The sequence below is a fragment of the Rana temporaria genome, chromosome 3, assembly GCF_905171775.1.
Source record: "Rana temporaria chromosome 3, aRanTem1.1, whole genome shotgun sequence".
Taxonomy (NCBI): Eukaryota; Metazoa; Chordata; class Amphibia; order Anura; family Ranidae; genus Rana; species Rana temporaria.
In genome coordinates this window covers 451214007-451238095 of record NC_053491.1, presented here as the reverse complement: position 1 = coordinate 451238095, position 24089 = coordinate 451214007, and the positions used below count along the sequence as shown (strand labels likewise).

Below are 24089 nucleotides of genomic sequence, written 5' to 3'. Positions count from 1 at the left end.
TATAAAAAACACACACCAGTTCTGGGTTTGCTTTTCACAAGAAGCAATGCCTGATGTGAATGATGCCTCGCACAAAAGAGCTCTCAGAAGACCAACGATTAAGAATTGTTAACTTACATAAAGCTGGAAAGGGTTATAAAAGTATCTCCAAAAGCCTTGCTGTTCATCAATCCATGGTAAGACAAATTGTCTATTAATGGAGAAAGTTCAACACTGCTGCTACTCTTCCTAGGAGTGGCCGTCCTGTAAAGATGACTGCAAGAGCACAGCGCAGACTGCTCAATGAGGGGTTGTAAAGGTAAACGTTTTTTAACCTTAATGCATTCTATGCATTAATGTGAAAAAACATCTGCAGATTAGAGGCTCCCCGAACCCCCCCTTTACTTACCTGACCCCTCGAAAGTCCCGCGCCGTGAACGCGCAGGCTTCTCGGCCGTCTTCCCGGCTCATTCATTGGTTTATTAAAAGCAGCACAGCCATTCCCCCGGGGGCTGGGGCGCCGCCTGTATCATGGGAGCGCGCCCGCAAGAACTCAACACCATGCAAGCTCGCATGAAGGTGTTGAGTCCTTGTGGGGGTGGGAGCCGAGACAGCCGCCAAGGGACCCCAGAAGACCAGGTTCAGGGCCACTCTGTGCAAAACGACCTGCACAGTGGAGGTAAGTAGAACATGTTTGTTATTTAAAAAAAAAAAAAAAATGTACTTTAGTGATCATTTAAAGCAACCCCACCTTTTAAATTTTACCAAAAAAAATGGGCATTATGAGTACACTAAAATAGAAGCTACATTGTATTCTCTGTTAAGCTGGAATATAGATGTCTGTCTTCCCACAGTCAAAGCACATCCCCCACAGTTAGCAAACACTCCCAGGGATCACCTTCCCTACCAGTGTTATTAGTGCAGTGACAGTGCATTTTTATTTTAGCACTGATCACTGTATTGTTGTCACTGGTCCCTAAAAAGTGTCACTTAGTGTCAGATTCATCCGCCGCAAATCATATACACATATTCACATATTCGCCAGCACACCAAGGATCATTTAAAAAACGTCCACAAATTTTATGCATATTAGCGATCCAAAAAAGCAACGTTTCGAGGTCGCACAGGACCTCTTCGTCAGGCAAAAGATGTCGCAGTCCGGCAAAAAAAAAAAAAAATTCTATATATTTTTTTTAAATTGTCGCTCTTTTTTTGTTCATAGCGCAAAAAATAAAAATCGCAGAGGTGATCAAATAACACCAAAAGAAAGCTCTATTTGTGGGGGGGGCTAATTTTTATTTGGGTACAGTCTCGCATGACTGCATAATTGTCAGTTAAAATAACGTAGTGCCATATCGCGAAAAAAAATGCCCTGGTCAGGAAGGGGGTAAACCTTTCGGATCTGAAGAGGTTAAATTCACCCCGTTAAAGGGGTTGTAAGGGTAAATGTTTTTTCACTCTAATGCATCCTATGCATTAAGGTGAAAAAACATCCGACAGTACCGGCCCCCCGAGCCCCCGTTTTACTTACCTGACCCCTCGAAAGTCCCGCGCTCGCCCCCGTCATCCTCTTCGGTTCCCAGCCTGGCCGTTGATTGGCTACACTGGATGGATTGAAAGCAGCGCAGCCATTGGCTGGTGCTGCTGTTATTCACATCCAATGACGCAGCGCGCCGGGGGGGGGGGAAAGCCGAGTGATACAGTCAGCGGCTATGGCCACCGCCGCTGTATCACAGGAGCGCCCCCGCAAGAGCTTTCCATCATGAGAGCTCGCTCTTGCGGGGGGGAGCCATGACAGCCGCCGAGGGACCCCAGAAGACTAGGATCGGGGCCACTCTGTGCAAAACGAGCCGCACAGTGGAGGCAAGTATAACAGGTTTGTTATTTAAAAAAAAAAAAATATTAACTTTAGTATCCCTTTAACCACTTAAGGACCGCCTCATGTAAATATATGTCAGCAGAATGGCACGGACAGGCACATGTACGTACCTGTACGTTCTCTGCCTGACGTGGGTCGGGGGTCCGATCGGGACCCCCCCCCCCGGTACATGCGGCGGTCGGTAAGCCTCGGGGAGCGATCCGGGACGTCGGCGCGGCTATTCGTTTATAGCCGCCCCCTCGCGATCGGTCCCCGGAGCTGAAGAACGGGGAGAGCCGTATGTAAACACAGTTTCCCCGTGCTTCACTATGGCGGCGCATCGATCGAGTGATCCCTTTTATTAGGGAGACTCGATCGATGATGTCAGTCCTACAGCCACACCCCCTACAGTTGTAAACACACACAAAGTGAACCCTAAATGTTACAGCGCCCCCTGTGTTTAACTCCCAAACTGCAACTGTCATTTTCACAATAAAGAATGCAATTTAAATGCATTTTTTGCTGTGAAAATGACAATGGTCCCAAAAGTGTGTCAAAATTGTACGAAGTGTCCGCCATAATGTCGCAGTCACGAAAAAAATCGCTGATCGCCGCCATTAGTAGTAAAAAAAATAAAAATGCAATAAAACTATCCCCTATTTTGTAAACGCTATAAATTTTGCGCAAACCAACCGATAAACAATTATTGCGATTTTTTTTACCAAAAATATGTAGAAGAATACGTATCGGCCTAAACTGAGGAAAAAAATAAATTTTATATATGTTTTTGGGGGATATTTATTATAGCAAAAAGTAAAAAATATTGCATTTTTTTCAAAATTGTCGCTCTATTTTTTGTTTATAGCGCAAAAAATAAAAACTGCAGAGGTGATCAAATACCACCAAAAGAAAGCTCTATTTGTGGGGGAAAAAAGGACGCCAATTTGACGCCACGTCGCACGACCGCGCAATTGTCTGTTAAAGCGACGCAGTCCCGAACTGTAAAAACCCCTTGGGTCTTTAGGCAGCATATTGGTCCGGGGCTTAAGTGGTTAAATGATAGGTCTCTTACCGTTAGCCGGTTCTGTGATGAAGTGGTAGCCGGGACAGTCGTGCCATTGGTATCGTTTGCTGCAAAGAAATCAAAGATGTTAATAGAACGCAGACAACCCAAACTTGAACTATAAATATGATGACGTGAGAAGTGTGGAAATCCCCACAGCAGCCAACGAGATCTCACCCTCCAGGACTTCAACTGTCGCTAGAGACAGGCAAAGGCAGGATCGCTAAAAAGGCTGCTGTGTGTCCCTATGGGATCGCTGTCTTTGCAGACGCACACAGCTAGATGGCGCTCTCTCTCTCTGACCCAAATGCTGGCGATTCTCTTCAGTGATGAGATATGAGAGGGACCTCTCGCTGATTCAGCTACATAAGGAGAGATTCCATAGGGACAATTTCATCAGACTGTCAGCGGCAGGATCGATAGCAGTAGAATCATTCGTCTTAAGTGCAGTCAGAACAATAAAAACAATTCTATTGATAAGTTGCTGTTGATTGTGTCTATTGGGTAGTACAAGCTAATCACTTAGGGCCAGTTCACACCACATGCAGTCCAGTGCATTTTTTTTATGCATCAAAAACGCATGGAAAGTAGGTTATATGGTTTTCAGTGGCATAGTTCACACCAGTGCTTGCAGTTCCAGGGTGTTCTAGTTCCAGAAAACAAAGTAGAACATGCTGCATTTTACCTGCACTGGAACGCTGTAAAACGCATCCGAGAATGCACTGCAACGCACCGGAAAACACTTGTACTTATCTAAGTTTAAGAAAAAAAGAGGGGTAAAAAAAGCACTGGACTGCATCAAAAACGCGCAAACACCAAAAAGCACCCGGAACGCATGCGGATTGCGTTTCTATAGTGTGAACTGGCCCTAAAACACAACTCTGGGCCTCGTTCCTGGGTTTAGAAACTTTAAAGTATAACTAAAGTCAAAAATAAATAAAATTACACATATGCTTCATATTTACATTTCCAAATGTTTCATCCTTCTTTAAAATTCTGTGCAGATCTAGTCCCTTAACCACTTAACCCCCGGACCATATTGCTGGTCAAAGACCAGAGTACTTTTTGCGATTCTGCACTGCGTCGCTTTAACTAACAATTGCGCGGTCGTGCGACGTGGCTCCCAAACAAAATTGGCGTCCTTTTTTTCCCACAAATAGAGCTTTCTTTTGGTGGTATTTGATCACCTCTGCGGTTTTTCGTTTTTGCTAAACAAAAATAGAGCGACAATTTTGAAAAAAATGAATATTTTTTACTTTTTACCATAATAAATATCCCCCAAAAATATATAAAAAAAGATTTTTTTCCTCAGTTTAGGCCGATACGTATTCTTCTACCTATTTTTCGTTAAAAAAAAAAAAATCGCAATAAGCGTTTATTGATTGGTTTGCGCAAAAGTTATAGCGTTTACAAAATAGGGGGTATTTTTATTAATATTTTTTTTTTACTAGTAATGGCGGCGATCAGAGATTTTTTTCGGTACTGCGTTATTATGGCGGACACTTCGGACACTTTTGACACATTTTTGGGACCATTGGCATTTTTATAGCGATCAGTGCTATAAAAATGCATTGGATTACTATAAAAATGCCACTGGCACTGAAGGGGTTAACACTAGGGGGTGGGGAAGGAGTTAAGTATGTTCCCTGGGTGTGTTCTAACTGTGGGGGGGGGTGGGTGGCCTCACTAGGGGAAACACTGATCCTCGGTTCATACATTGTATGAACAGAGGATCAGCATTTCCCCCCCGACAGGACTGGGAGCTGTGCGTTTACACACACAGCTCCCGGTCCCCGCTCTGTAAACGAGCAATCGCGTGTGCCCGGCGGCGATCGCGCCCGCCGGGCACGGGAGTCGGGGGCGAGCGGGGGGCGCGCGCGTGCCCCTAGTTACCTGCGAGAGAGCCGACGTAGAGCTACGGGCTCTCGCGCAGGAGAGCCAACCTGCCGCCGTAGAATGACGGCGGCAGGTCGGCAAGTAGTTAAACACCTTGGAATTGTTCCAGAGATCTCCATCTACATTTATGTAATTTATGCCTGTGTCTACAATTCATTCTGTTCTCTTATTATCTCCTTTTGTAGCCACCCAACAAGATGCACTGAGAATAAAGACTACAAGTGCGATGACAAGTAATGAGCCAGTGTGAAAAAACACATCCTAGGCATCCCTTTAGACGAGCATGTTGCTCTCTGCTGGCCCCTGGATGGCACCGACTTTGGCTGTGCTGATCAGTTGCTTGATTACTGTCAGGTCTGACCGAATGTTATCAACCAACTGCATAGCTAAAGTCTACCACAGCTATTCCTAACCTTTTAACTCCTAAGGAACCCTTGAAATGATTTTCAAGTCATGGCTCATTGGTCAGCATTAAGAAGAATGCCCCCTTCGGCTTCTTACATTGTGTATTAGAATCCGCAGCAAGTCAGATAGAGCCCACCTCATTTCCTGGCTGGAGGGCTTTCAGCATCATGTAGCTCTTTCCTCCTCAGCCTTATTGTCCATGGCCCACCCCTTTCACGGACTGGATTTCAGTTCTTTTAATCATGGAGGCTCAGCATAAGGGCATTACCAGAGCTTCCTGCTTTCAATAAGCCATGTACAGCACCCTGCAGGCCCCTCCCACGAGCTCTTATCTGCCTACACCAGTGGTTCTCAACCTTGGGGGTTGAATGACGATTTGCCAGGGGTCACTGAATCCTGGGCGGTTCCTGAAGCCCACAGCGCTCTCCCAGTCTTTTTCACGGGCCGCCCAGTTGGGCTGTTTCTGGAGCCCGTGGCCGTCCACTCAGCCTCTTTTCAGCCGCCCATTTAGTTCATGGCATGGCTGTGTGGCAGAGACTAGAGGTCAGCTGACTGGTGAGAAATGTGAAGTGGGAGGGGCTGGAGGAGACCCTATCTCCCAATTTCGGCATAGGTGTCACTGCTGCGAGACACCACAGAGATGGAGACACAGCGAAGCCGAAGGCACAGTGAGTAACCCTACTTGTGATTATAGCTGCCATTAAAAGACCCCACCACAGATTTCAGATCAGCAGATGACCTTGATCAAGAGTACCCATGTTGGCTGATCAGAACCCCCCCCCCCCCCAAAGCATTGCCACTCATCCCATTCTCCCCACCAGCATTGCCACTCATCCCACCCCCCCCCCGCCAGCACTGCCACTCATCCCACCCCCGCCAGCACTGCCACTCAGCCCACCCCCCCACCAGCACTGTCACTCATCCCGTCCCCCCGCCAGCACTGCCACTCATTCCCACTCCCCGCCAGCACTGCCACTCATCCCCACTCCCCACCAGCACTGCCACTCATCCCCACTCCCCGCCAGCACTGCCACTCATCCCCACTCCCCGCCAGCACTGCCACTCATCCCCACTCCCCGCCAGCACTGCCACTCATCCCCACTCCCCGCCAGCACTGCCACTCATCCCCACTCCCTGCCAGCACTGCCACTCATCCCCACTCCCCACAAAGGAGTAAGAGAAGAACAAAAATAGGGAAAACATGGAAGGGAGAGGAAAAGTTGGGGAAGGAACAAAGAAAAGGGAGAGAAAGAACAAGAAAGACGGCTAGAGAGAGGGGTGGGGAAAAAAACAAGAAATTAGGATAGAGAGAGATAAAAGGAGAACAAAGAGAAAGAGTGGTACATCCTAAAATGTACCATAAGGGGTTTTAATACTGTACGAGTGAAAGGGACTCAGGGAGCACTAAATGTCCATTAGGGGCGCAAATTACTCGTCTTGCCTTGGGTGCGGACAACCCACGCTATGAAAATAATTTTACTGTTAGGGGTCCCCACAACTTGGGAAATTTTATCCAGGGGTCACGGCACTAGAAAGGTTGAGAACCACTGGCCTACACCAATGTTTCTCGACTTCAGTCCTCAAGTAGTACCCCCAACAGGCCATGTTTTCAGGATTCCCTTTAGATTAAATGGCTGTGCTAATTACTAAGTCAGTGAAACTGATCAAATCACCTGTGCAAAATAATGGAAAGCCTAAAAACATGACCTGTTGGGGGTACTTGAGGACTGGATTTGAGAAACATTGGCCTACACTTCACAGAGAAGCACGGAGACCCGGTGATTATGTCAGTGGGTCTAAAATGAGTTCTGTAATGAAAACAGAAAGCTTCCATTTTATAATTCAATCAGCGTATCGATGAAGAGGAAAGGAGGAACCTGGATAGAAAGATTAAACTTCAGTTTTAACTGGGCTGCTTTGCTGAATAAGACAAAGTAACCATAAACAATATACAAACTAAAGCAATTGAATTACAGATAAATCCGGAACAAGCAACACAAAATGAAGACTTGCCAAAAACACATGATGGCATTGCAATGGGGGCTTTCACATGCCATCCAACCCTAAGATGCCAGTCCCCATCTCTTTACGAATCATGGATGACCTTGACAAGGACTGCCAAGTCTTTATTCTTCCTTGGAGCAACACAGCAATTCCTTCCAGAACACAATGTTTCTAAATATCATTAACCTTCCAAGACGCCATACCTGGAGGGCATATGGAGCAATCTTGGTACAGGTAAAGTCATGTACCATGCAAGTCATGGGGCATGGAAAAAAAAATAATAAGAAGAATATAACAATAAATCTGCTCTGTAGGGGGTATAGTTTCGGGCAGTACTTTAAAATGACGCTAGCCTATTTATAGTTTTAGTTACACTCCTTGCCAACTTATTAGATACACCCATTAAGTCTGCCTAAAGGGGAGCACATCATCAGCAACACTAATGTATACTGTGACAGTAGCTGGTATTAGGGTCCAATATCCCTCTACCAGTCTAAACAGGTGACACATGACATGATTGATAGCTACAAGTAGTTCTTTGCATTCAACTGGATATGCTTTGTGTGACGGAACATCCCACACTCCGCTTGAGTGCTTCCGTCAGTATATCGCTTCCTAAGTCCTGGAACACGAGACCAATGGATCTGGCTATAGGAACCCCCAAGAAACAGATAACACCAGTCTTGGAGTACATCAGAAATAGCCTGCTTTATTTGAGATCTCACACAAATATATTACACCAGAATGACAATACAAACTGTAACCAGAAACCTAATTAACATGAGCTAATTAACTAATGCTTTAACCAGACGAGGGGACTCAGAGATAGGACCTTTCAGGGGAGCCTTGACGTCTCTTTACTCACCGACTATACAATACACATTATCATAAATATTAGTTAATTAGCACAAACAACAATGGGTGAAAGGCTCTTAGGCTGGATTCACATCTATGCATTTTTAGTGCTTTTTGCATTTTTCAGATTTGCACTACAGAACATGTTCCATAGGAAACCATGTTAAATGGACTGCAGTGCAAAATGAAAAAAACAAAAAATGCATAGGTGTGAATCCAGCCTTAGAAGCCATACTTATTTACATTATAGCAGACAACAGACAGACAGTTGGCTGGAGTTGATGACACCAGCGTTTTCTAACAGTATGCGTCTCAACTAGGGTTGTCCCGATACCACTTTTTTGAGACCGAGTACAAGTACCGATACTTTTTTTCCCCAAGTACTCACAGATACCGATTCTTTTTTTTTTAATGTCATGTGACAGTATTTTTTTTTTTTTACAGTGATTTTTTTTGTCTGTGTTTTTTTTTTTTATATATTTATTGCAATTTTTATTTTATTTTTTTAATCAGCCCTGTTGGGGGTCTTTGGAGAGATATCAGGGGTCTTAACAGACCTCTGACATCTCCCCTTTAAGACAGAGAAAGGGACTAAGGACACATATTCCCCAGTCCCTTTCTCTGCAGCCTCAGCTGAAATGAATAGAGGGAAGCTCCTCTCCATTCATAAACTGAAGCATCGTAAACACAGGTTACGATGCTCAGTTATATGAATGGACAGAGTCAGTGATCAGTGACTCTGTTCATTCTGAAAAGGTAGGCTCCTACCTCCGCTCTCCATCCTGACAGATTGAGGGGGGAGAGCGGCACGGAGCGGGGCGGAGAGAAGAGCGGCACGGAACGGGGGGGAGAGAAGACCGACACAGAGCAGGGGGAGAGAAGACCGGCACGGAGCGGGGGGGGGGGGGGAGGAGACCGGCACTGAGCGGGGGGAGAGATGGGCACAGAGCACAGGGGAAAGACGAGCACGGAGCACGGGGGAAAGACAAGCACAGAGCACGGGGGAAAGACAAGCACAGAGCACGGGGGAAAGACAAGCACAGAGCACGGGGGAAAGACAAGCACAGAGCACGGGGGAAAGACAAGCACAGAGCACGGGGGAAAGACAAGCACAGAGCACGGGGGAAAGACAAGCACGGGGGAAAGACGAGCACGGGGGAAAGACGAGCACGGGGGAAAGACGAGCACGGAGCACGGGGGAAAGACGAGCACGGAGCACGGGGGAAAGACGAGCACGGAGCACGGGGGAAAGACAGCACGGGGGGAGAAGACTTGCAACTCCCCTGCCTGCCCAGGTATCGGGTGAGGCATCGGAGCATTTCCCCTCGAGTAAAAGTACTCGGGGAAATGCTCGGTATCGGTACCGATACTAGTATCGGTATCGGGACATCCCTAGTCTCAACAGTATGGATCAGTCATCATTTCTAATATGGCATATACAAGAGTCTGTGTGTTTTGGGAGGACATAGACTTGAATCCAAAGTAACATTACTTCAATGTCCCCAGGCATACACCACACAAAAAGTATGGTTCCCTTAAAATCAAGGGCCCATAATCAGTAGGCAAGAGGCCAGCATTCAGTCCTCTCCAAAAGCCCCTGCCCCGGCTAGGTCTATCAAACTCGGTACGGCCCCTTGCACACGGGGCATCTAGCTGCTGCGTGTCCCTTCCAGTGTTTTAGTCCCCCCAGGAGGGACAAGTGTGGTGTCCAGAACCGCTGCCTGCAGCCTATAAAATTATATGGCAGGATGTGGTTGAATGGGGCTGAATGCAGTACTGAGTGACATTCGTGTTTAGGTTTCTATATGTTCAGGGACGAATCCTTGGAATACAGAAGACCTGTGTTCCAGGCATTCCTAGATGCCCCTGTTTGCAAGAGACCTTATGCTGAAGACGTTTGGGAGACCAGCCTTTTTCAACCAGGGTGCCTTGAAGTTTCTTCAGGGATGCCTTGGCAAAATGCCTAAAAAAATTATACAAGCCAGCGTGTGGATGAACCCCCCCCCCCCCCTTTTAGTTACACTAAGTCCCAGGTTTTCATTGTGCACCATTACAACCTTCTAGCTGCCGGCATCCTAACGACCAACTGCGTCATCAGTTGATAAGGAGGATGTCAGTTGCCTGCAAAACATCCTTGTTTGACCCTCCCCTGCCCTTCTCCATCAGCGGTGGGGTCACATTAGAAGAGTGATGGAGAAACATTGCAATACTAGTCAGTACCAGTTTGAAAAAGTGTATTTTCTTTGGAAGAATAAATCACCTCCTACTTAAAGCGGGAGTTCACCCGAAAAACTATTTTTAACATTAGATTGATGCTCATTTTGTCAAGGGGAATCAGGTGTTTTTTTTTTAAATCGAAGCAGTACTTACCGTTTTAGAGATAGATCTTCTCCGCCGCTTGTGGGTATGGTCTTCGGGACTGGGCATTCCTATTTGATTGACAGGCTTCCGACGGTCGCATACATCGCGTCACGAGTAGCCGAAAGAAACCGAACGTCGGTGCGGCTCTATACGGCGCCTGCGCACCGACGTTCGGCTACTTTCGGAAAATCGTGACGCGATGTATGCGACCGTCGGAAGCCTGTCAATCAAATAGGAAAGCCCAGTCCCGCAGCCCATACCCGGAAGCGGCGGAGAAGATCGCTCTCTAAAACGGTAAGTACTGCTTCGATTTAAAAAAAAAAACACCCGATTCCCCTTGACAAAATGAGCCTCAATCTAATGTTAAAAATTGGAGTTTTTGGGTGAACCTCCACTTTAAACTTATGGATGCTGCTGCATAATGTAAAACTATTAGAATGGAGTGCCGGGAGATTGTCCATAATTTTTAAAAAGAGTGTCTTGACTGAAAAAAGGTTGAGAAAAAGATTGAGAAATACTGTGGTAGACTATTTTAGTAATTTCTTTAAGTCAGTGGTCCCCAAAACTTTCTATACAAAAAGGGCCAGTTTACAGTCCTTCAGAATTTAGGGGGCCGGATTGTGGTTAGCGGAAGTAGGAAATGTTCCTGCGTCAGTAGGAGTAGACAATGCCTCAGGCTTGGTGGTGGGGAAGAATTGCGTCCCACCGTCGGGGGCCAATGGGAAGAATTGCGTCCCATCGTCGGGGGCCAATGGGAAGAATTGCGTCCCATCGTCGGGGGCCAATGGGAAGAATTGCGTCCCATCGTCGGGGGCCAATTGGAAGAATTGCGTCCCATCGTCGGGGGCCAATGGGAAGAATTGCGTCCCATCGTCGGGGGCCAATGGGAAGAATTGCGTCCCATCGTCGGGGGCCAATGGGAAGAATTGCGTCCCATCGTCGAGGGCCAATGGGAAGAATTGCGTCCCATCGTCGGGGCCAATGGGTAGAATTGCGTCCCATCGTCGGGGCCAATGGGTAGAATTGCGTCCCATCGTCGGGGCCAATGGGAAGAATTATGTCCCATCATCGGGGCCAATGGGAAGAATTATGTCCCATCTTCGGGGCCAATAAGAATAATTATTCCCAACTGTTGGCATCAGTGGGAATAACAGTGCCCCATATTATTGGGAGGGAGAGTGCTGGAGGCTGTAATTTGAAGACCACTGTTAGAGTCATTAGAACTAAAAAAAAAAGTGCCCTGGATAAGCGAAAAAATGCCTTCAACATATTTTCTCCAAAATGTGTTTTCAGGACATTCAGCAGTGGCGGCCAGCGCATTAAGGGCGCACGGGCGCCGCCCCCCCCATCCTCGCCACCTTCCTATATGGTTAATGGATAGATAGATTCATGCATAGCATCTATCCATGTCTGCCGCCACCCCCTGTTCATGCATCTGGCCCCTTTTCGATGTCAGGCACCTGAATTACAGCAGAGGGGGGGTGTAACAGGCGCTTGTATCTAGAGCAGCCATGCTCAACCTTTTTAACACAGAGGAACTTACACTTGTGGTCATTGGGAAGAATGACAGATAGCTAAAAAGATCAATGGTGTCAGTAGGAACTTATCTGAGAGGCAGAAATTGCTCATTGCTCAGGGAACCCCTAGCAACCTCTGGAGGAACCCTGGATGAGAAACCCTGATCTAGAGGCATCAGGACCTGGTAATTAATAGTAGAAGTCCAAACAAAAATGTATTTTTTTTTTCCGCATAGATTAGGGATAGGTTAAATCTGCTGCCATTTTATAGTCATTTGCTGCAAGAAAAGGAGTGGGGATCTTTAATTGTAATGAATTTACCTGGGAATAAAAAATAAATAAAAAAAAAAAACATTTATACTCGCCTAGGTGGATGCAGCAACAGTCCGGCGCTGCCTCTGCAGTGAGAATTGAGTGATCAAACACCACTGGTTGCCCAGTTCTCCCCATCCACTCTGAGCAGAGAGCCGTGAATGTCAGTCAACATCTCTTTGCTCTGTCCCTCCAGCGCTCACTGGAGCGCTGGGCTGTTGAGGGGGCTAGAGTGACTGGCTCAGGCTCTCACTGAGAGGCTAAGCCAGGTGCCAGTCCAGGCTTCTGGGCGGATACTAACCATATGGTTGGGCTCTTTCCTGAGCCTGGACTGGCTAAGTGACTGGCTTTGGCCCTGTGTCAGCTGAAAACGAGTCACAAAAGAACTGCATTCCTGTGATCTATAGAAGTATGGCCAAAAAAACTACAACTCGGAATTAAATTAGCCCAGTTCTAGTAACCCTTTAATAAACTTGTTAGGGCCTTAAGGCGTCAGAGATACAACCGCAACACTGGACTCCAGAGACTTGCTGCCCTTACATGCAAGTGGGCCAGAACTACGATGATCTGCTCAATGTTGAAGTCAGTACGACAGGGATATTTTTGTTAGGTAACTGAATATGCAACTTATTGAACGATGTTAAGTTTGCTGTGCATGAGATTATTGATTCACGAGAGGGCAGTGCCATGGTAAGTGTAGCGGGATAAATCAAGACCCGCATAGAACCTCAGCTGCCTATATATCTGGTTCTACTAACCATTCTGACAACGCCTTTTTCCTGCAGGTGATCTACGCTAATGCATTTGTTTTCCATTATACGCTCAGATTGTATTGCCAAGATTTGTGGCGGGTTTGAAGTTTACAATATCGAGCCTTTCATCTTTGGTGACATGCTTGCCAAGAGTCTTACTCATCTGGAGGGATGCTGGGGGGGAGAGTACAATGTTTGTATTACATCAGTGGTCGTTGTGTAGTAACCATGTTCACAACAGTCACTGCGAGCTGCTGGGTTCTCCAATTCTCCAAGGCAGAGCTGGTCAGGTACATGATCTGATGCAACATGACCAAGCACAGGAAGCTCCAGTGGAAGAGCCACTCATGCCCTGCACTGGTCATGTTAGCAGCTCTATTGTTTACCCCGTCCGAGGAGTGTTGCCTCCCACTCTGCCTCCAGGCCCGATGTGTAAAAATCTAGTGCCAGGCTACCCATGCCTTCGTACTAACCTCCTATAGACCTATATGGAAAATAGCCCCTGCTGTATGGGAACTTGCTACCTGTGTTTTCACTTTCTGGCTGGTAAAATGGTGGCAATAAAATCTCATAAAATATGCTGAATTCAGATCATTTTTATGGATATGAATGTGGCAGAATTTGAAGCTGTTGGCCCATTCACACTACTGCATCCACGGTCAAATTTTGGCCATAATTTATGCAGTACACGTAAAGGTTTGTGTGATATGTGACATGCATATCGCGAACATGTTGCTGGTGTGGCTGCCTAGCGCATTCAGAGCCATAGGGAGATGTAAACAAAGAATGAGAGGGCAGCAGCGGCAGCACAGGCAAAAGGCCGAACCCTCTATGTACCTACGCCGCTGCCTAGCGGCTTTATGGCAAAAAGATAAACATAAAAAAATGAGAAGGCAGCAGCACAGGCAAAATGGCCAAAGCCATTATGTATCAATTCCGCTGCCTAGGGAATTTGTGGCAAGGAGATGTAAGCATACAAAAATGAGAGGGCAGCAGCGGCAGTACAGGCCAAAAGGCTGAAGCCATTATGCATCAATTCCACTGCCTAGCGGATTTGTGGCAAGGAGATAGAAAAACAAAGAAAGAGAAGACAGCAGCACAGGCACAAGCCCGAAGCAATTATGTTGTGGACAGAGGGAGATGTAAACAAAGAATGAGAAGGCAGCAGCCGCACAGGCAAAATGGCCAAAGCCATTATACACCTACACTGCTAGGAAGATATAAACAACAAATGAAAGGGCATCAGTGGCAGCACAGGCAAATAGCCAAAGCCATTATGTACCTATGCCATGGCCAGAGGGAGATGTAAACAAAGAATGAGAGGGCAGCACAGGCAAAAGACTGTACGAAAATCGAGGCTTGCAACACACGCCGGTTCCTGGTGATGGAACGGCGAGCACAGGCTCCAAACAGATCGCTGGAAAGACTCAGTGCCGGTCTACAGGCACTATACCTTGTTAGCTGGATTCATGTAGGCGGGCGTAGCGTATGGCATTTACACTACACCGCTGTAAGTCAGAGAGGCAAGTGCTGTATTCACAAAGCACTTGCCTCCTAAGTTACGGCGGCGTAGCGTGAATGGGCTGGCGTAAGCGCGCCCAATTCAAATGAGGATGTGGGGGGCGTGTTTTATGTAAATTAATTGTGACCCGACGTGATTGACGTCTTTTACGAATGGCGCATGCGCTGTCCGTGTACATATCCCAGTGTGCATTGCTCCAAAGTACGCCGCAAGGACGTATTGGTTTCGACGTGAACGTAAATTACGTCCAGCCCTATTCACGGACGTCTTACGCAAACGACGTAAAATTTAAAAATTTTGACGCGGGAACGACGGCCATACTTAACATTGACTAGGCCAGCTATTTGATGGAATAACTTTACGCCGGAAAATGCCTTACGTAACCGGCGTATCTTTACTGCGACGGGCGCACGAACGTTCGTGATTCGGCGCATCTAGGCATTTACATATTCTACACCTAACTCAACGAAAGCGCCACCTAGCGGCCAGCCTAAATATTGCACCCTAAGATACGACGGCGCAGGCTGTCGTATCTTAGCTAGGTTTAAGTGTATCTCAGTTTGAGAATACACTTAAACTTATGACGGCGCAGATTCAGAGTTACGTCGGCGTATCTACTGATACGCCGTCGTAAATCTTTCTGAATCTAGCTATGTGAGTGCAACACTCATATATATTTTTTTTAAAGGAAATAAAGTACAAGAATGTTGCGCAATGATGGCCGATTGTTTCCTAGGAGATTAAGATCCTCAAAAAGTTGAGATACATTCTAATGAGTGGCGGCTGATCCAGGCACAAATTGAGGCTTTTTTAATACTGGTCTCTGGTGAGTGTTCATTTTGGAAGGTGGTAGTGTATTACGGATTGGTGGAAGCTTTTTTAATACGGATCAATATTTCTGAAAGTGGGTCTGATCACTCATCTTTAAAGAGCACTGGGACTTTTTTTTCTATACATATTTATTATGTTTATTGTTTGGTCACACAGTGGGCCAGATCCACATAGATCGGCACCGGCGCAGCGTATCTAAGATACGCTACGCCGCCGTAACTTACTTGGCTTTGTTTCAAATCCACAACGAATTCGCGCCGTAGGTTACGGCGGCGTAGTGCATCTCTGGCGGCGGAATTCAAATCGGCAATTAGGGGGCGTGATTCATTTAAATGAAGCGCGTCCCCGCGCCAAATGAACTGCGCATGCTCCGTTTCGAAATTTCCCGCCGTGCATTGCGCAAAATGACGTCGCAAGGACGTAATTTTTTAAACTTAGACGTGACTTACGTCCATCCAGATTCACGGACGACTTACGCAAAAAAAAAAAAATTCTAATTTCGACGCAGGAACGACGGCCATACTTAACATGGCAAGTCTAACTATACGCCGCAAAATACCAGCTTTAACTATACGCCGGAAAAAGCCGACTAGAGACGACGTAAGAGAATGCGACGACCGCGCGTACGTTCGTGGATCGTCGGAAATAGCTAATTTGCATACCCGACGCGGAAAACGATGCAAATTCCACCCAGTGGACGCCGAAGTATTGCATCAACGATCCAAAGGCGTACGAAGCCTGTGGGATCAAACCCAGATGCCGTCGTATCTTGGTTTGAGGATTCAAACTAAAGATACGACGCAGGAAATTTGATACGCCGGCGTACTCTCACTGTGGATCTGGCCCAGTGATTTTGACTTGTCCACACAGCATTTCTCATGGTTTAATTATTATTAATGATCATGATTGATGGCATGTAAAATAATATTCACGGTCACAGGTATATTTGGCAATAATTGTTTTAGGGTTGGCGCAATCATCTACAAATACATGATGTGCCGCTGCCTAGTAAATTCAGGTCCAGAGGGAGATGTAAACAAAAAATTTGTGGGCAGCGGCAGGGAGCAGATACAAAAATGACCTTGGTCTTCAGTCATTCTAGGCCAGAGCCACCAAATGATCATGTATGGGGGTTCAATCACAAGTGTGGCTTGACTCCCGGCATTCTGAAGTCCAACAATCTGGTAAGTCTTTGCTTTTGGTGGTGGAGAGCATGTCATGGAGGAGTCTCATTTCTAATGCTGAAGGAAGACACTTAGGAGAGGACTTTTTTGCACGTTATTTGGGCACTTGTTTAATTCAAAGCTTTGTTGGGTTTCATTTTGGAGAGCAGTGCTACCATTTTTTTGTGGATTGTGTATACAGTGCCTTGAAAAAGTATTTATACCCCTAGAAATTTTCCACATTTGGACTTTGAAACAAGGAATCTGAATGTTTGGGCTGAATTTTTTTATTTTGTTGAAAAGTAAAACTGCTCTATTTTACATAGTCAGCGATTAAGCCATAGAATTAAGGTCCTGGGGAAACATTTGTAGTATACAACAAATCTGAGGGGGGGAAAAAAATCCATGCTTGGTTCAATAACCCCCAAAAAGTCAAAAAGGAAAAAGAAAAACCTGGAATCAGCACACATTATATACCCTGATACAAAATATAGATATACACAGTGCCTTGAAAAAGTATTCGCAATTTTCCACATTTTGTCATGTTACAACCAAAAACGTAAATGTATTTTATTGGGATTTTACGTGATAGACCAACACAAAGTGGCACATAATTGTGAAGTGGAAGAAAAATGATAAATGGTTTTCATTTTTTTTTTTTCAAAAGTGTGCTGTGCATTTGTATTCAGCCCCCCTGAGTCAATACTTCGTATATCCACCTTTCACTGCAATTACAGCTGTAAGTCTTTTTGGGGGATGTCTCTACCAGCTTTGCAGATCTAGAGAGTGACAAAATAGCTCAAGCTCTGTCAGATTGGATGGAGAGAGTCTGTGAACAGAAATTTTCAAGTCTTACCACAGATTCTTACTTGGATTTAAGTCGGGACCATTCTAACACATGAATATGCTTTGATCTAAACCATTCCATTGCAGCTCTGGCTGTATGTTTAGGGCCGTTGTCCTGCTGGAAGGTGAACCTACGCCCCAGTCTCAAGTGTTTTGCAGACTCTAACAGGTTTTCTTCTAAGATTGCCCTGTATTTGGCTCCATCCATCTTCCCATCAACTCTGACCAGCTTCCCTGTCCCTGCTGAAGAAAAGCATCCCCACAACATGATGCTGCCACCACCATGTTTCACAGTGAGGATGGTGTGTTCAGGGTGATGTACAGTGTCAGTTTTCCGCCACACATAATGGTTTGCTTTTAGGCCAGAAAGCACAATTTTGGTCTCATCTGACCAGAGCACCTTCTTCCACATGTTTGCTGTGTCCCCCACATGGCTTCTCGCAAGCAAGACTTCTTATGGCTTTCTTTCACCAATGGCTTTCTTCTTGCCACTCTTCCATAAAGGGCAGATTTGTGGAGTGTGTGACTAATAGTTGTCCTGTTAACAGATTCTCCCACCTGAGGCTTTCCGCAGCTCCTCCAGAGTTACCATTGGCCTCTTGCGTGTTTCTCTGATTAAAGGGGAGTTCCAGCCAATTTGTATGTTTATTAAAAGTCAGCAGCTACAAAAAGTGTAGCTGCTGGCTTTTAATAAACAGGCACTTACCTGCTCCAGCGCTCCAGCGACGCGCCGGCCGGGGCTCCGCTCCTCTCCCCCCCTCCCCGGCCGGCGTCTTCATTCTCAGTGTGGGCACCCGGCCGTGACAGCTTTCGGCTTCACGGCCAGGCACCCACTGCGCATGCGCGAGCGGCGCGGCCCTGCGCCGTGTAATTGGCCAGGAGATCGCTTAGGACCTGTGACGTGTCCTAGGCGATCGCCTACAGCAGCCCCTTCCTGTAGGCGATTAAGCTTAGTCGCCTACAGGAAGGAGGAAGTGGGACAGGAAGTCCCACTCTTCCTGAAGCCCCCACTCCCCCCCAAAAAAAATTACATGCCAAATGTGGCATGTAAGGGGGAGAGGAGTGGGTTAAGAGGAAGTTCCAAATTTGGGTGGAACTCCTCTTTAATGTTCTCCTTGCCCGGCTTGACAGTTTAGGTGGACGGCCATGTCTTGGTAGGTTTGCAGTTGCGCCATACTCTTTCCATTTTCAGATGATGGATTGAGCAGAGCTCTGTGAGATGTTCAAAGCTTGGGATAATTTTTTAGAACCTAACCCTGCTTTATACTTCTACACAACTTTATCCCTGACCTGTCTGGTGTGTCCCTTGGCCTCCATAATGCCGTTTGTTCACTAAGGTTCTCTAACAAACCTTTGAAGGCTTATACTGAGAATTTATTACACACAGGTGGACTCTATTTACTAATTAGGTGACTTGATAGGGGCAATTAGTTCCACTAGATTTTAGTCAGAGGTATCAAAGTAAAAGGGGGCTGAATACAAATGCACACCACACTTTTCAGATATTTGTAAAAAAATAAAAATTGAAAACCATTTATCATTTTCCTTACACGTCACAATTATGTGCCACTTTGTGTTGGTCTATCACATAAAATCCATTTACGTTTTTTTGGTTGTAAAATGACAAAATGTGGAAAATTGCAAAGGGTATGAATACTTTTTCAAGGCACTGTATATATCTTGTATCGGGGTATAATGTGTGCTGCTTCCAGGTTTTTCTTTTTTGCTTTTTGAGAGTTACTGAACCAAGCATGGATTTTATTTTTTTCCCTACAGATTTGTTGTATACAACAAAATGTTTCCCCAGGACCTTAATTCTATAGCTTCATCACTGACTATTGTTCAGCCCAAACATTTAGATTCCTTGTTCCAAAGTCCAGAGATGTCATGCTGAACGCAATGCCACAAAACAAACTCATTAATATTACACTGAGAACATGGTAAAGTTAAACCATACACTGCAGTGTTAAACATTAGATAGCTTCTACAGGGTGAAGGTTGCTTTTCATTGTTCACTACCGTTATGCCGCGTACACACCATCACTTTATGTGATGAAAAAAAATGACGTTTTTAAAAACGTCACTTTAATTGACCGTGTGTGGGGGAAAACGTCGTTTTATGTCTTGTAAAAAACGACCAAAAAAAATTGAAGCATGCTTCAATTTTATGTGTCGTTTTTCAAAAGTGCACTTTTTACTTCACAGAAATTGACCGTGTGTAGCAAAAAACGTCGTTTTCTAAGACGTTTTTTCATCCACGCATGCCCAGAAACAAGCTTCAATGGAAAAACGTGGTGGAACGTAACCTCACTTTGCAAGATCATTGTGAGAAAACGATGGTGTGTAGGCAACTTCGTCTTTGAAAATTGAAGTTTCAAAAACGTCGTTTTTTACTTCACAGAAAGTGTCGTTTTTTTTTCATCACATAAAGTGATGGTGTGTACGGGGCATTAGGCTATTGATTTTTCTTTTTTAAGATTTTGAAAAGCAGATTGCACTTCAACATGACACCAGCACAGGAACATATAAATCATTCCCCGTTATTGTCACCACAGGTGTACCTGGCACCTCATCCCTTTCACTGCCAGAGCCGTTTTTTAAAATTAAAAAAAACATTTTTAATCACACATTTTTTTAAAACGAATTTTAGGCCTGAAAATGTGCTAAAACCCCACAAACATTAGAGAATTTCTGAAAACAGACATCCTGGAGAAAAAATGGTGGTAGTTCCAATTTTGTATATCATGGTGTAGCGCCTGGTTACTTCGAAGAACCGGGGCCAATTTAAATTTAGAGGGGGTTAGAGAGCCAGGCTAATTTGTTGAAATTTAGGTCTCCGTCTCAGCTTGGCTGTGCTGTGGGCTCATTCTGTCGCTTCTGGGTTGCTGATCTCACCCCAGGACGAAAGGTGGCAGCAGTGGAGTTTGGGTGCTTTTCCCCAGCGGCCAATCAGGAGGAGTTTTCCTCGCTGTGCATGCTGGGGGGGAGGGTATTTATGAGACAGACGCCATTGGTCTGGGTCTTCTTCCAGTGTGGCGCCCACCTTCAGGGTGACCATACCACGGCGCCCCGGCAAAATGGCCTTCGAAGCCGGGGTACGCGTGCCACGTGGTGTTCCTGGTTCTGGGACCACGTTGGTCCAGAACATTTGAGTAAATCGACTGGGTCCTTACTCCTAAGACGATCCCAAGCGTTGCTTCTTTGAGAGGAAGCTGTTCGGTGGGGAGTCCGCCTGAGGAGAGCCAAGGGAGGCTGGCAATCCAATAGGGCCTCGACCATCCACCGGGGATCAAGGTAACCGGGTACTGAAAGGCTGGACGTTGGTCACCTATCAGTCGGTAACCTAACTGCAAACTACCTGAAGGAGATCCAGGCGCAAAGTCTATTAAGGAGGATTATCTCCGCTATCTCAATTCTAAAGAGGGTCTGTGGCAGAGACTTTTCCTTAAGTTCCGAGTGATACTCTGGCTGCCAGGTCGGTGTGAGAGGCCCGTCTAGGTACAATAAACCCACTCCAGCTGGAGTGGCGAAAGAAAGTGTTGTTGGAAGCAGGAATGTTTCCCTATTGCTACGCCTGAATTTGCTATTTCTCCTTCTGCTGAATCTCTACTCCTCACCACAAGTTTTATTGTTATTACCCGGCTGGGTAATAAAGATCACAGAAAAAGTCACCTGTCGTGGACATTCCGTTACTACTACTTTCACCATATACCCTTAGACGGCGGAGGAGCAACGAGGCAACATGCCACCCAAAACAAACCAGCCGCTCCTTCGGGGGTAGTGATACAAAGGGATATTTGAACAACGATTTATAAAGTGAAAATTTTCAGCAAAAAATACACTAAAGTTACCCAGATTTTGGATAAGATATAAAAGATGAGGTTCTGCTAGTAAATTGATATAAAGCACATCAAGTTTTAAAATTGCTTGCACCTCGACGGCAAACTTTGAAACCCTATATTTTCCATAGGCGACAGCAGAGTGACGAGCAAATGGATGTTCGCTGGTCTCCCCCTCTTCCATCCAGCGACACCACCATGCGTGTCCTGGGCCCACCTTTGAGATTGAAAAAAAAAGTTAAAAAATTTAAGAAATTTCCAAGCACTTTAAAATTTCCCTTGCATGACAGCCCTTAGACTATTCTCCAGGGTGTTTGCTTTCAGAAAATATATGTTTTGGGGGTTTTACATAATCTTTAGGCCTGGTTCACACCTATGCATTTTCAGTTTTGCAGAAACACACTACAGTGCATTTAATATGGTTTCCTATGGATGTAGTTCACATCTGTGCATTTTATGGAAAGGGCCAGGGAATTTTTCTGGTTTTTGGTTCAATAGACTTCAGTGGTTTAAAAAAATAATAATTGAAAAAATAGAAAAAATGCTAAATGCACCTGTAATATGCAAACTGCAACCTGCAGAAGCGTGAATCAGGCCTTAAACATGTGCAAAATTTTTTAATTATTATTATTATACAGGATTTAAATAGCGCCAACAGTTTGCGCAGCAATTTACATCAGGGAAGACAGTACAGTCACAATACAATTCAATATAGGAGGAATCAGAGGGCCCTGCTTGTTGGAGCTTACAGTCTAGAAGGGAGGGTAAAGTGGAACAAAGGGTAATTAGCTGTGGGGGATGATCAGATGGACTCAAATGAAAATACAGGGCCAGATTAACGTAGGGGAGCGGCGGCGTAACGTATCGTAGATACGTTACACCGCCGCAAGTTTTCATCGCAAGTGCCCGATTCACAAAGCACTTGTGATGAAAACTACGCTGGCAGCCTCCGGCGCAAGGCGGGCCAATTTAAATGGGCGTGTGCCATTTAAATTAGGCGCGCTCCCGCGCCGGACCTACTGCGCATGCTCCGTTTCGCAATTCCCGTCGTGCTTTGTGCGCCGTGATGTAATTTTTTCGAACTGCGATGCGCGTAGCGTACTTCCGTATTCCCGGACGTGTTACGCAAACGACGTTAAATTTTAAATTTCGACGCGGGAACGACGGCCATAATTTAGACAGCAATACGATTGCTGACTAAAGTTAGGGCACCCAAAACGACGACTAACTTTGCGACGGGAAACTAGACTAGCGGCGACGTAGCGAACGCGAAAATCCGTCGTGGATCGCCGTAACTCCTAATTTGCATACCCGACTCTGGTTTACGACGCAAACTCCCACCAGCGGCGGCCGCGGTACTGCATCCTAAGATCCGACAGTGTAAAACAATTACACCTGTCGGATCTTATGGATATCTATGCGTAACCGATTCTATGAATCAGTCGCATAGATAGAAACAGAGATACGACGGCGTATCAGGAGATACGCCGTCGTATCCCTTTTGTGAATCTGACCCACAGTTGTTAGGTGTGGGTAGGATAGGCTTCTCTGAAGAGGAGGGTTTTCAGGGATCCTCGAAAAGCTAATAGAGAAGGAGATAGATGGACAGATTGGCGTAAGGAGTTCCATAGGCTTGGACAGGGGAGGGCTGGGCCAGGGTGGCAATTGCCTCCCAGGCCGCCCCATCTTATGTTCAAAATGACCGGCAGCCACTGCCCGCTACCATTTTCTTTTTTTATTCTGGTCTAGGAAGTTGGGCCGGGGGCACGGCCATGGCGACGACCACTAGTTTTTGCATTCCCGGAGTTGTAGACCGTGCTCAAGCTCCAAGTGGGTGGAAAACAGAGCGGTGCAGACCTCCCCCATACACCCCATGTAACCTTCCCCAGTGATCAGGCTGCATTGATGGGCACTGGTGAGGCTGCATTGAAAAACCAGGTGGGTCATGGACGGTGAGCTGATTTGGCAGTTCAATGGGCCACTTGACTGGACTTGCCCCCCAGGCCTAAGGCTGCCAGCCCTCACCTTGGCTTGGAGAGGCTCTGAAAAGTCCTGGAGACGAGCATGGGAGCAGGTGATGAGAGAGCTAGAGAGTAGGAGGCCTTGAGAAGAATGAAGAGAACGATTAGGTTGGTATTTAGAGACTAGGTCATTGATGGAGCTGGGGGCAGTGTTGTGGATGGCTTTGTTGCTAAATTAATAAATAACGGCAAAACCGGCTCTGGCAGTAGAGGGGTTAAACTAGATGTAAAGCCTAACTGAATGACACTTTGTTTGCTAAAAAACTAAGGTTGCCTCTCATTTAGCAAAGTCTATGTGACAGTTTTTCTGTGTATTTGTGACCTTTGTGCCAGGAATCCAGCAGACAAACAGATTTACCACTGACGAGGGAATTTCACTACAAACGTTCAATTAAAGAGGCTCTTCAGTCTCCTCTCTCCAAAAAAAAAAGTGAATGTGAACTATGCCCTCAGGATTACCTTGATTTTGTTTTCAATGTCTCTTAATTGATCTTTTTCTTTGATTACCTTGGACTGCCTATGCACTTGGAGAGCAGTCCAAAAATGCATCCAACTGCGTTAGGTGCAAAAGAGACCCAAGACCCCTTTCACACTGAGGGCGTTTTGCAGGCGCTATAGTGTTAAGAATAGTGCCTGCAATCCACCCTAAACAGCTGCTCAATTCACTCCAGTGTGAAAGCCCTCTGGCTTTCATACTAGAGAGTTGCGCTGGCAGGAGCGTCAGGAAAAGTCCTGCCAGCAGCTTCATTGGAGCGCATTAGGATCGGTGAACTCACTGCTCCTAATGCGCTCCTCCCCATTGAAATCAATGGGCAGCGCCGCCGTACCGCCAGCAATACGCCACTGTAGCAGCACATTGCCGGCG

At 46.0% G+C, this 24089-nt stretch overlaps 1 protein-coding gene across 3 annotated transcripts in view; it reads right to left on the bottom strand.

The window, feature by feature from the left end:
• Window positions 1-24089, bottom strand: part of CRB3 (crumbs cell polarity complex component 3) — a 64960-nt gene that overhangs the window by 2074 nt on the left and 38797 nt on the right. For all 3 annotated transcript variants that reach the window (XR_005748090.1, XM_040346648.1, XM_040346647.1), the window contains exon 3: window positions 2910-2968. Coding sequence is in view for 2 of the 3 variants with exons in the window: in XM_040346648.1 (XP_040202582.1) it covers window positions 2910-2968 (59 nt within the window). In the remaining variant the exon portion in view is untranslated. The remainder of the gene's footprint in view (window positions 1-2909; window positions 2969-24089) is intronic.